This window comes from Sinocyclocheilus rhinocerous, unplaced genomic scaffold, assembly GCF_001515625.1.
Source record: "Sinocyclocheilus rhinocerous isolate Xijiao unplaced genomic scaffold, SAMN03320098_v1.1 scaffold1259, whole genome shotgun sequence".
Lineage (NCBI taxonomy): Eukaryota > Metazoa > Chordata > Actinopteri > Cypriniformes > Cyprinidae > Sinocyclocheilus > Sinocyclocheilus rhinocerous.
The window spans coordinates 68,153-81,384 of NW_015650717.1; the positions used below are offsets into that span (position 1 = coordinate 68,153).

At 39.6% G+C, this 13,232-nt stretch overlaps 1 protein-coding gene across 1 annotated transcript in view; it reads right to left on the reverse strand.

Moving 5' to 3' along the window:
• The window catches only part of lamb4 (laminin, beta 4), a 23,000-nt gene that overhangs the window by 8,744 nt on the left and 1,024 nt on the right, over positions 1-13,232 (reverse strand). The window contains exons 3-24 of the mRNA XM_016517783.1: positions 11,715-11,762; positions 10,071-10,228; positions 7,820-7,955; positions 7,645-7,718; positions 7,362-7,550; positions 7,205-7,268; positions 6,584-6,798; positions 5,968-6,088; positions 5,650-5,838; positions 4,755-4,910; positions 4,493-4,605; positions 4,315-4,394; positions 4,105-4,237; positions 3,703-3,999; positions 3,427-3,612; positions 3,220-3,329; positions 2,755-2,875; positions 2,464-2,641; positions 2,219-2,362; positions 1,827-2,058; positions 1,052-1,209; positions 684-908 (exon numbers count right to left, since the gene is read on the reverse strand). Coding sequence (XP_016373269.1) covers positions 684-908; positions 1,052-1,209; positions 1,827-2,058; positions 2,219-2,362; positions 2,464-2,641; positions 2,755-2,875; positions 3,220-3,329; positions 3,427-3,612; positions 3,703-3,999; positions 4,105-4,237; positions 4,315-4,394; positions 4,493-4,605; positions 4,755-4,910; positions 5,650-5,838; positions 5,968-6,088; positions 6,584-6,798; positions 7,205-7,268; positions 7,362-7,550; positions 7,645-7,718; positions 7,820-7,955; positions 10,071-10,228; positions 11,715-11,762 — 3,327 coding nt within the window. The remainder of the gene's footprint in view (positions 1-683; positions 909-1,051; positions 1,210-1,826; positions 2,059-2,218; positions 2,363-2,463; positions 2,642-2,754; positions 2,876-3,219; positions 3,330-3,426; positions 3,613-3,702; positions 4,000-4,104; positions 4,238-4,314; positions 4,395-4,492; positions 4,606-4,754; positions 4,911-5,649; positions 5,839-5,967; positions 6,089-6,583; positions 6,799-7,204; positions 7,269-7,361; positions 7,551-7,644; positions 7,719-7,819; positions 7,956-10,070; positions 10,229-11,714; positions 11,763-13,232) is intronic.

Below are 13,232 nucleotides of genomic sequence, written 5' to 3' on the forward strand. Positions count from 1 at the left end.
TTATATTCATTGCATACATATACTTCGTAGACATCTTTAATCTCTAATAACTCCATTCTGCTGTCTGTTGTTGGTGTTTCTTTGTCTGAATATGGCACTTATAACATGCTCTGTGGTATCGGCGTTTGGTATGGGGCATTTTAACGAGTACGAGTACAGGAGCTCAGTATCGGGCCCGATACCAGTATCAGTATCGGTGCATCCCTATAAAAAGCCATGTAAACACAGTTTACTCACGTTCTCAACAAGCTAACTCCACTAACACGGAAAAGAGCAATAGATGGACGAAGCCATCTTCATTCTACAGTTGTTGATATTGTTGAATGTCGTTATATATGACAATGCTGTCAGCTGGCTTATGTCACATCAGAGTTACTACTGGCAGTGTGAATGTAAGCAGGAAAATGGGCCTAGGGGAAAATTTAGTTCTCAAGGGACCGCCCTGGTGGCTAGTTCCTATAACTACCCGATGTGAAAACCCCTAAAATATTTATCATTTGCACTGTCATTGTTTTGTAATTAGAAATAGGAAACCAGAGAAATATGGTTATTTTTGGTTGTTATTGTTTCACCCTGTTTTATGGACTTTTTAAAGTGTCCTTGAGTGCCATGAAAGGCGCCTATAAATAAAATGTATAATAATTATAATAATAATAGAGCAATGTATCCTTTTAAACCTGTACCTTTGCAGTCTTGAGTGAGCGCATTGCCATAGTATCCACGTTTGCAGCTCTGACAGCGCGGCCCCTCTGTGTTGTGTAAGCACCGCAAACATTCGCCAGTTACAGCATCGCATGCTTCACCGTCACGAGGATCAATGTTATTGTTGCAACAACACTCCTCACATTGGCCGCCGGGCAACCTCAGATCACCGTAGTAACCAGGAGAGCAGGAGTCACAGTTTAGGCCTACAAGAGTAAGGTAAAATGTAGGTGTTTTTATTTTACAGTGTTGTATCTTTACTTCCCTCACTGTGTGTTACATCAAACAGGTAACTGGAAGACTCTTTGATGGTTTTGGAAATGCTTTGTATGAAAGAGTGAACAAGGACCTGTATGTCCAGGCAGACATTCACAGTATGGAGCTCCAGAGTATGGATCTTTGTTGCAAGAAATGGCAAAGAAGCGCCCACTTCCGTTCACATCTGGACATAAGCATGGCTCACATGGCTTCCCAGAAACAGGGTCACCAACATAACCATCCTTACACCTGGAACAGAAAATGACCATTAGCATCTTAAAAGGATAGTTCACCCAAAAACGAAAATTCTGTCATTAATTACTCACCCACATGTCGTTCCAAATCTATAAGAACTTCATTCATCTTGAGAACACAAATTAAGATATTTCTATTATGACAACTCTCAGAAGATTTTAGCATGGTAATGGATTTGACTGTTTATTTATTTAGTCTTGGTGGAATAAATCTGCTACGCTTCTGCTGCTGAATTGCTTTTGCTGTTGGTTATTGCTGTATTTTTGTTTTCTTTATGCACAAAAAGTATTCTCTTAGCTTCATGAAATTAAGGTTAAACCACTGATGTCATGTGGACTATTTTAACGATATCCTTACTACCTTTCTGGGCCTTGAACGTGTCAGTTGCGTTGCTGTCTATGCAGGGTCAGAAAGCTCTCGGATTTCATCAAAAGTATCTTAATTTGTGTTCTGAAGATGAACGAAGGTCTTATGGATTTGGAACAACATGAGGGTGAGTAATTAACAACCGAATTAAAATTTTTGGGTGAACTATCCTTTTAATTGTAAGGATTCATTTATTGTAGTGTAACACCGAAAATGAAACAATATGATATCAAATCCTCTCTTGCCTTTCACAGTGGGGTCCAGCGGAGTGTTCCCTGCAGTCCAGACAGTCTCCAGTGACCAGGTCACAGATGTCAGCCAACCCGTTGCATTGGCAACGTCTGCACAGGGGAAAACCGTAGTAGCCAGGGTAACATTTATCACATCTACGAGCAGTTACTCCTTCTCGACACGAGCATTGACCAGTTGTCTGGTCACAAAGCTCAGCGGTAGAGCCAGACGGATCACAGTCACATGCTAGAGGAGTCAATGACAAATAAGAATGTCCAAGATAAAGAATCTAGTTTACGAAACATGTGCCATGTTCTAAAAACATTCTGTTTGTATTCATATTTCATATGGTTTCGAAAATGTTTTTTTATATCATGTCATCTCTGAATATGAGAATGTGGCTTACGTGAGCAGCCACCTGGCCCATGCCCATATGTCAGAGGAGTACAGGAATCACAGCACCGACCAATAACGTTGGGTTTGCATTGACACTGTCCACCGAATTTACTGCAAGATGAGCCATACGCTCCAACATGATGACAGTTGCAAGCTGTTGATTTACACAGATGCATATAGTTAATACAAGGTAACAATGCATCATGGAATTAAATGCGTGTGTATATCTGTGATGTAAATTTAGACGATACTCACACACTGCACCATTGTGAATGAAAGCTGACATACTTCCAATAAGTTTCTCACATACTTCAGGAAGGGTGTGCTGTCCTGCCTGTGCACCCAACTCAATACAACGGTATTGCTGAAACTGAGCTAGATATGACTGTATGCAGAAGTTTGGGAGTGAGTCCACTTTGGGAATGAGGCCCATCTATGGAACGTGAATAAGGATAAATAAATTTACTAAACAAAAGGTAGATAATTTTCAATGTCATCTTTTCCAATGATCTTGCAAAAACAAGGTCTGATCGTTTGAAATCTTACAGAGTCAATCAGGATGTATGAGCTGATCTGAGGGTCGGCACTGGGCTTCTTTCTAAAAGTAATGTCCACATGGTATTTATTACCATCACTGAGGCATATTGGAAGATCCAGTGTGGCTGTCCTGTATGTAAAGAGTTAAATGTAGTTAGATGAAGTAGATCTAGTAATAATTTTACTTGACATGAAAAATACTTTCAAGAGCCTGAGCTCTTAAATGATAGTTCATACAATGAAAGGTAATGGTGTCCAAAACAACATTTGACCCCACTAACTTTCAATGTATGGACAAAATGTCTTTTTTCTATTCTGCAGGAAAAAGAAGATCACACGTTTGGAACAGCATGGGCATTACATATGTAAACAATGCCAGAATTTTCCTTTTTGGGTGAACAATCTCCTTTACTAAATTAGTACTCAACAAAAACCTGTTAAATATATGCAAAATACACTATACAAAAATCTCACCTTCCAAAGGCTGGAAGAGTAAACATTTTATCAAACGGGTCATTCAGGCAACGTCTATCCCCTGATCCAAAAGATACAACGTTCACAAAAGCTGTCCAATCATCGGTGGACTGCAAAGATAACATTTTGAGTACATAAATGTGAAATGGACCAAAACATTTCAAACAAACACTGACATTCAAATATTTAATGAAAAGACTGGCTGACCTCTGGTTCATAGCGGACAACTACATAGTAGTCAAGAGTAGCTGGTATATTGCTGACATTAAATCTAAGTCCAGCCCCATCCTGAACTCGCACAAAACCCAGTCCAGTCCAAGTGATGGGCTGATCTGGGGTGCGCTGTTGCAGGATGACCTGAAGAGGTGAGCCTGGTTCAAAGGGGATTGTCCTCTGCACAGGAATGATGAAGTAAGACAATCACATTAAATTTTGTGACAATATAACTTGGACACATTGTTTATCTGACAGTTCAAACTTTACCTGGCCTTGTCTTCGTCTTCGAGTTCGCCGCTTCTCACGCTTTACCACCACAACCCTGCCATTACTGATCTTGAAGTCATAACCTCTCTGTCTGTAGTAGTGCTCACAGATGGGTAGTGTGACATGGGGGTTGAATCGGGTCGGAGACGGCTTCACCGTTGGGGGTTCAGGTTCTTCATAAGGTGTTGGGGAGGGTTTTGGGGCAGAGGGGCAGAGAGGGAGCTTGGTTGGTCGTACAGGTATCTGTTCCAGGGGGTAGACCAATGGAGGGGCTTGTATAAATGGAGAAATTGCCATCTGTGGAAGCGGAAGTGGAAATGACCCTAAGTCATGAGGGTCTCTTCATTCTTATGAATGATTAAGAATATAATTTAGTACAAAAATCACATCCCAGTCTCTCACCCGAGGTGCTGCATGTTCAGCCTCATAGATATAGAAATCAAGCGGGGCCAGGAAATATCCAAGGACCGGCTCACTGCATTTGGGGCCTACCATGTTAGGCCTGCATTCACACTGGCCATCCACTGAGGAACATCTGTGTGAATATGCACATACAGACTTGTAAACAATTAATCTGTGGTTTGTTTCAGAAAGGAAACTGTAGTATCATACTCGGTTCTCAATGCCCCTCCAATGTCACAGTCGCAGGGTAAGCAGCCATAGACTGTGTTTCCCAGACCCCAATAACCTGGCTGGAAAATTGGACAACAAAGCGGAATATCAACATTTCCAAGCATTAATAACTATTTAAGTTTATATCCTTGTGGTCTAATGGAGAGGTTCAGCTCACCAGACACTGGTCGCACTGTGGGCCGAAAGCAAATGGCTCGCAGATGCATGTTCCAGTTGTTTGATCACAAGGGTTGCCAGTGCGTATAGTTCCCATGAAATTACACCTACACACTGGACATGTATAAATGAATGAATAAGGATCAGATAAAAAGGCAAGTAGGTAAATGCAAAAAGCCTTAGCTATTCAAACTCATTTTAAGACGTTATTGAGTAAGAAATGCGCCAGTTGAGTCCCATTCTGTGGGTGAAAGAACACTTACACTGACAGCCACTAGGGTCGTCCCGGCTGAACCCGTAGAACCCAAACTTGCAGCGGTCACAGCGCTCTCCTTCAACATTCTGTTTACACACACACTGGCCAGTCACTGGATCACACAGACCACGGTCCACTGAGCCATCAGGATTACATTCACAAGCTGGATAGGAAACATCAGAAAGATCAGGCCTTTCCTAATGGAGAATGCTGTACAAATTCTTGTCCAGGCCATAGTCATTTCTAGTCTGGACTACTGCAATAGTCTTTCTGGCTGTACTTCATCATGTGCAATTAAGCCTCTACAAATGATTCAGAACGCAGCAGCTCGACTGGTCTTCAATGAGCCCAAAAGGGCCCATGTCACACCTCTTTTTATCGCTCTGCACTGCCTACCAGTTGCGGCTCGCATCAATTTCATGATATTAATGCTTGCTTACAGATCAGCCATGGGCTCCGTACCCTCCTACTTCCACTAGCTCTTACAAGTCTGCATCCCCTCCAGAAACTTAAGGTCTGTAAGTAAGCGACGCCTTGTGGTACCATCGCAGAGAGGCACAAAATCCCTTTCTGGTGGAATGATCTTCCCACCCTCATCCGGAATGCTAAGTCCATGGCAATATTCACGAGACAGCTGAAAACTCATCACTTCTGGGAGGACTTAAATGCATCCTGAAAAGTTATTTAGTTTGTTTTTTGCCTCTTTATGAAGAATCGCTTCTTGGATTGCTCATTTGTAAATCACTTTGGATAAAAGCATCTGCTAAATGAATAAATGTAAACATCTAAGTACGCTTTCCACCGGAATGGAATGATTATTTCAGAGGACAACAATGAAAAACATACAATAGAATAATTTCTTTGTGCATCTAGAGGATTTTATTGTTCACCAGGTCACTCACGTATACAGGCATTGGGGTCGTCCATAGAGCGTTGAGGGTCCTGGTAGTAATATGGCCCACACAGATCACACTGGGGTCCAGCACGGTTGTTCCTGCAGTCATCACACACACCACCACTAACCCCACCAGTGGCCAGATAGCATGCTAAGTCAAAGTGACACTTCTCTGAATGACCATGGCAGTTACACCCTGAAACATTGAAGGAAAAGTTGCATATGGCTTTTCATTGTTACTCCCAGTGTTTTAATGAGTTCCTCCAGCCACTTAAATTGTCTTTTGTGTTTTAAACTATCAATAGTCTAGCTAAGTGCCACTTACTTCTGCAAACATCCGAGTCTGTTTTTCCACCTGGCCTCCAGGGGGCGTCATGGTAGAAGTCTTGACAGCGCTCACAGTTGAACCCTGCAGTGTTGTGTTGGCAAACACATTTAGCATGTACCTTGAGCAAAGACAGAAAAAAGCAAATATCAAAAGACTGTAAAACATACAATCATTTTAAAGCATATATCATTTCTTTAAACTAAGCTAGTAATTTAAGAATAAAAACAGGTACCTACGAAAGCAGAGCAAAACCGTTCTACTACACTAAAGCATGACAGGTAGTAATTATTGTTAACTGCCCTATAAAGAAAAAATACATTTATGCATATTTTTCAGAAATGGTGTAAAGAACAAAGAATGGGACTATACTTAAAAGTCCTTCCTCAGAAATGAACTGTTTCAAATGTACTTGAGACTTTTCATGACTTTGGTAATCTGAGCACAGTGTGAGACATTAAGATCTCTTCTGAAAATGTAAAGAAGATACTTAGGAGACTATCTGAGGTCAGGAGAAATGTAATGTCTCCATTAATCTCCCAATTAATCTCAATGCTGTCTAGGAGAAAGAGGAGGTCTCATATGTGCTTTTCCTTTTTAGCAGGAGTATGCTCACCATGCCAGGCTCACTAAAGGTATCTCCACGTGTGCCATCCACGGGAATGCACTGACTAGCGTGGCCATTGCAGAAGCAGCTCCCCCGAACCACCATCTCATAGAGGGCATAATAGTACTTATCCTGTGGGTTCCTCCTCCGTCGCGTGAGCAGCGTGTCGCCCAGGGTGATCAAACGGGTAAAGTTTACTCGCAGGTTCGTCAGGGTGATCAGCTCTGAGGACCATAAGAAGTATTGCTTATGTTGTTTAAGAATTTACTGATACCATATATTGTTATCGATATTAGATATTTAAATTTTTCAGTATTGGCTGTAACATGAATATCTATTGTCTTATTGATATCGGCCAAAATTTAAATATCAGTGCATTAGTTATGATTTGGGTCCTGAAAAAGAAACGCAGGTGCGAACCAGTGGAACAAACTATGTTATGACAAGTTTGAATAGTGTAAATTTTCTTTACAGTGAATTTTTCAAAGTGTCTAGCTCACAATGAGCTCATCATTAAGATATCGAGGCCTTTTGCTTGTTGGACATGCCTTTAGGCATCATCCTGGCTTGACATTTTTATTACTGTCATATTTCTAAAAGAAACAAAACATCTTCAAACGAGACATGAACCTTGTATAGTAGGGTCGTAAGGATCATGGATGTCAAAACTGGGATCCAAGGCTTTCAACACCACCTGGATGAAAAGCAAAGTTAGACTGAACCTGATATGTATGTTAACAAGTAATTGAAGAGATTGGATTAATTCAGGATTGCTCTGTGACTATACCTCTCCATCGGTGGACGGCTCTGCCCCAGAGTAGCGACTATCACAGATAAGGTCATCAATACTGTCTGCTAGCCCCTCAGAGACACCGGTGAAAGAGTTGGCACAGTCCTCCGCAAAGTAACGGAAAACCTTCCAGGTTCTCCCGAAGTCTTTCGACCTCTCGACCAACATGGCAGCAGGCCGAAAACTCTGTTTGAGAGCATTTGTTATCAAAAACATTATCAAATAAAATATCAATGAATTCAAGTTTTTAAATGAGATACATGGAAAGCATTGAATGTACCTTGAACGTCAATATCAGATGACTAAACTGAAACACTGATTCCAGATCCAACTGAATGCTGACTTCATGCACACCTGGAATTTTTAAACGAAGTAAAATGAAGTCTAAATTCGGGGTACCAGCAGAATTGTACTTAAATTAAGTTCATGCAAAGAAGGTAGTTTGAGGAACGCACCATTCTCGGACTGCCACCAGCTCATCTTGCGTTCAGGTTGGAAGGTGGTGATGATGTTCTCTACGCGGTGGCTGTTGGGATTGTGGTGGAGATTGTAGGGGCTCCTGGTGTCACAGATGAAGCACTTGCGCTGATTCTGAGTTTTGAGATAAAGGACAATAATGTCTTTTAAATGGCAAAATGTAATAATTTTAGTGTGATGAACAGAATGAAACTTGTTTTTCTGCTCCATTAACAATTATGGCTGGTCATCCAAATCAAGTCAGATTCGTGAATGAATCATTCAGGGGATGTTCTTCTCATCATGTTGCTGGTTAAGCTCTGGTCTGCCTGTGCTGTGCTCGTTCATATATTTTGGTGGAGGCGTGGCTTTGGAGAGTGATTTGCAGGAAGGGTGGGATCTTATGCTTTCAAAGCTAGCTTACTATTGCTAGCCTCTCCGGAATCGCCTACCTACCACACTGCAGTGCATCGTTGGAGAAATTAACTAGCTGATCTTGACTGTTTCCAGAATCCGTAGTAACTTTCTTGCAGATCTATCTTTCAAACCATGTTGGTTCAACAATATACAGTAACAGGTTGTTAATGACGTCAAGTAGGTGGTGGAGTCATAACTTTAGCTAATAAGCATTTTGAGATCAAATTAATGTCCGATTATAGCTATAAATAACAAGCATGGCATCTGAGGACTACTTTGATTTTGGTTTTGTTCTCTGATGTTTTGCTTTATTTCCAGATTTTTTATTTAATCACAGGTTCCCCGGGTACCAGGTGCTTTCATTTTCTTGACAAACTAAAATAGTTCAAAATTTTTGTTGGAACTATGGTTTTGTGAAATACAGAATTGGTAATGATGGAACTTGCGACCATAGTTGCTTAACAATGCTGTAGGGAAATTAACCCCCGACCAGTTTTGGATCAGGATCAAAAACTGATGATTCAGAAAACAATGATGTGTTCAAAGATTGAACTCGACTACTTCTCTCATGAATTCGCCAAGGAGAGTAAGGGTGGATGGCAAGATTTTAATTGAATAAGGACTTATATTTCAGTCTGTTCTTCACACAAAACCAGTGAATGCTTTCAGAATACTTGGAATATAGTGCACAGAGTCTTATAGACTACTTATTGGGTTTACTTTGGAGCTTGACAGCCGCAGGCTTCATTAACTTTTATTATATTGAAAAGACCCACCAAGAAAAGATGTTCTTCCAAAAAAAATCACCTTTTGTGTTCCATGGAAGAAAGAAACTTCTATGGGTTTGGAACAACATGAGAAAATGAACAAATAAAGACAGAATTTCCTGAGTGAATTATTCTTTTAAAAACTTCATACAGCTCCTGCAGTAATGTATTATTCTATGTAATTAGTGTCTCCTGGCAAAAATTCACAAGAATTTCCTGAATATAGTAAGGACAATGAGGGGGGATATGCGGGGTACGTCTTTGTTGCAGGCATGTATGAACAAGAGCTGTCCATCCCATCAATAATCTCATTTTAACACCTGAGAAACCAACCCGAAATGTATTCAGTGCTTTTACAGCTTCCTTTTATTTATACCACTTGTTATTGGAAGCACCATTGCGGTGGGCTCTTCAGGCAAAGAAAAGTAGTGTAAATATACAAAATGATTGCTGAACGACACACCCACATACCAGCTTTATCACCTGTATAGACAGGGCCGGGGGTATGAGGCGGGAGGAAAGGGGAATATGGAAACAGGCATAAATTAGTCTTGTGGCAGGGAAGAGGTAATGACATATACGACAGCTCAGGGAGGCATATCACAACTTGTCTTTAGTATGTATCACCCAAAGGGTCAGCCAGAGTGCTGTCAATCCACACTGAAAAAGGGGGGGAAAAGCATTCCGTCTCTTTTTAATCTCAGTGTGGGTGCTGAAAAGAGACCACTTTGGGCTTGAACTGCATTCTGGGTAGTTTGGATTGGGAAGATGTTATGTAAATATGTCTGAGAAAACTGTACTCGGAGTCCTGAGGGAAATGTATTTGCTTGAGGGTTCAAGGACTTGGGAATTTGTGATATTTTTTCAAATATTTTTCCGAGTTTCAAAGTGAAGTGTAGTACTAAAATCCAGAGAAGCCTTTCCCTGCAAACCCAACAAGCAATGTTCTGGGAGCAACTCTTCGAATCTACTTTCATTTCTGGTTTAATACTCTGAAGACATACATATTTTAAACCACATCACTGACATTCAGACCTCTTGAAGTGTTGCGCTTTTGACAACTGACCTCTAGGTATCCCAGGATGCAATAGTTTTGTGGTCTGTAGAGTCCACAGGTTGAAGAAGCCTTGAGCTGGCCGGCGCGGCCCACCATGAGGTCACCGAGGTTAGGATAACATGAATTCCCCACACATTCGTCCTGGAGGCGGACTGGAGCAGCTATCACTACAAATCACAAAAGTTCAGTTATACCAGGTTTTACATTAGCTAAACTTCAAGTAATAAAGTTAGCTGCATATTGATGACTCAACCTGTACTAAAAACTGTTCTCCAATCAAATGCTTTCTAGACAGAGAATGCCCCTCCCCTCAATCAACCTGCTATTGGCTAGCAACAGCAAGCAGGAAATCAAGAAACTAAAGCCTATTGGCTGTTTAATAAAGGGAGGAGCTTTGCAATATGCCACACCCAAACTTCCTGTCTTGTACCTTCAACATACTTCGTATACGCCAAAAAATGTATGACCATATGTTTTCAGTGGACTTTCAAAATTGGTTTTGCTTGAGAAAACATGACAATATATAGTTGTTTTTTCGAAACAATTTTCAGTAATTGAGATCTTGCAGCAACAGCACATTTTTTCACTTAGACGAACAACTCGTGGACAGATTTTTTGTGCATTAAATCTCACATGCCAACAAATCAATGTGCAAAAATAACGATTCTTAGCAATAGAGTTCAGGTGGCAAAGCTGAACCGTGGATCCATTTGCCTGAATCCTTTCGTAACGGGCACAGATTTGCAGAAAATAACCGTCATTTGGCAAATAAATAATTCATGGCCAGTTACATATGTATTCCCAATATTTGCCTTATGATACACCTCAAATAACAAGGGAATTTATGGTCATTTTAATATCTGGCCAGTCCCCAAACTTCTTCTCTCAAATGGCCTGAATATGCAGATCATTCACAGCTTATATGGAATGAACTCCTCTGGCGTGACAAAATAAACATCTAAATATAAACCTTATTAAGCAATGAAACAACTCTTTCAATTTTAGAAAAAAATTCTATATAAGTTTGAGTTAGAATAGTTTGCAAGAGCGTGATTATAGACACAAGACACAAGATGCTTTTCCTATTAGTTAAATGTCCCAGACAACCTCCCATGTAGCTACTTGTTAGCAACCACTTTTTTAAAGACAAGTAAAAGCTTGAAAATAAAATCACAAGGAAATCAATTATTTCAAGCATTTATCCAAAAACCCATTCAAAAAATGTACTTGTTTCTGGTTTTGGTCATTCCTGCACTCTATACTTACAAAAAACAATGATATGAGAAAATAATCTCTGCAGGCTGCAATTTGCAGCTTAAAAGTAACTATCGCCTGATGTACTTAACTAATTTTCAGGAATAAAAACAGGATACTTGAATAACAAAAAATGTAAAACCAAAACAAGTATGAGCCAGAACAATTGCTAAATGACAGTGATTTGTTGAAACTGGCTTTGTTATGAAAATGAAAGAGAAATATGTTGAAAAATATACAATGAAAGACAACTTGTGCATGTTAGAGGATTCAAGTGTCAACAAGTGGGGAAAAAATTCAATCCAAGGGTGGCAAGTGATCACATGTTTCCCATGATTGGGCTCATAGGGTAATTTCACTGTCAGCTTGCAGCGATGTCAAAGACTTGAGCAGACTTACAGAGGAGCAGGAACGCTGATGTCTCCAATCGGATCAGCATAGCTGGACCTATAGGACAAACGGGTGTGTGAGGAGAGAGAAAGCATGAATGAATGAGTGGAGGAGGAGGAATGTGATACAAAATCAATGTGAGAAATATGTCACAAAAAATGCAGCCCTTGCCATAAGGTTTACTACCGGTTTAATTAAAGCAAGGTGTCAAAAAAAAATTCTCATTGAGTATTCTGCAATCAAAATTTCAAGTACAAGCAATCAGATAAACACCTATGATTTGCAGGCTCTCAGAAGTGACTGAGGGCATCTTGACTGCATTTATCAACACTTTATCTGCACTGTTAATCAGAATTTATCTGGATATCTGTATTTGGATTTATCATTTAGCAGGATATAAAAAGTTTTTGCATCATTAATCATACAGATAGATAGATAGATAGATATATAGATAGATACAGGTGCATCTCAATAAATTAGAATGTCGTGGAAAAGTTCATTTATTTCAGTAATTCAACTCAAATTGTGAAACTCGTGTATTAAATAAATTCAGTGCACACAGACTGAAGTAGTTTAAGACTTTGGTTCTTTTAATTGTGATGATTTTGGCTCACATTTAACAAAAACCCACCAACTCACTATTAATTTATTGAGATGCACCTGTAGATAGATAGATAGACAGACGAAGCGAGCTTCATTTTAAGGACATTTTTGTTACTTTAAGTATGATAAATAATTTTGGGACTGTTTTTTTGGGGGGTGTCCACTTGAAGTCTGCTATAAAATCTGGGTCCTGAAGCAAACACTTAAGAACTACGGACATCCATTAACTTCAGTAGTGTGAGATGAGCCTGTAATTTGATCAGTTTCAGTATGTCTATGACACAAAGAGGGAGCATAGATCATTCACCACAATGCACTAGTCCAGTTTCATTCAAGAAAAGCCACAATGTATTTACGTGACAACAGCCCTGGGAGTACAGGTGGGCTTCTGTTTGAGTCTTACTTGTGATGAAACAGCGAATTGAAAACATGCAAGAACAAGACAGTCATTATAGCATTAGATTTGCTTTTAAGCAATGCAACACAGCAGAACAAAACTGGAACTGCCCAAATGTAATTGTCATGCAACCAAGGCCTGCCATCATAGCAGTTGGTACTTCATAAATATCAACAAAACTGATAATATTACTTATTTTATCTGGATTTAGTTGGCTTTATGTTTTAGAAACTAATATTTTATTTTATTTGTAATTTTATTTTTAAAAATGCCCAATTTTAAAATTCTACTCTCTACTCACTTCTCTCTTTCTCTCTACTTCATAAAGATCAACGAAATTGTGCTAAAATTTAATATAATATTACTTATTTTATCTGGATAGGACAGTTTATCTTTCATATATGAGAGTAATAGTCATATTATATAAAATTTTGGCACAATTTTGTTTATCTTTATGAAGTGTGTGTGTATATATATATATATATATATATATATATACAGTGTTGGGGGGCACGCATTATAAGTAA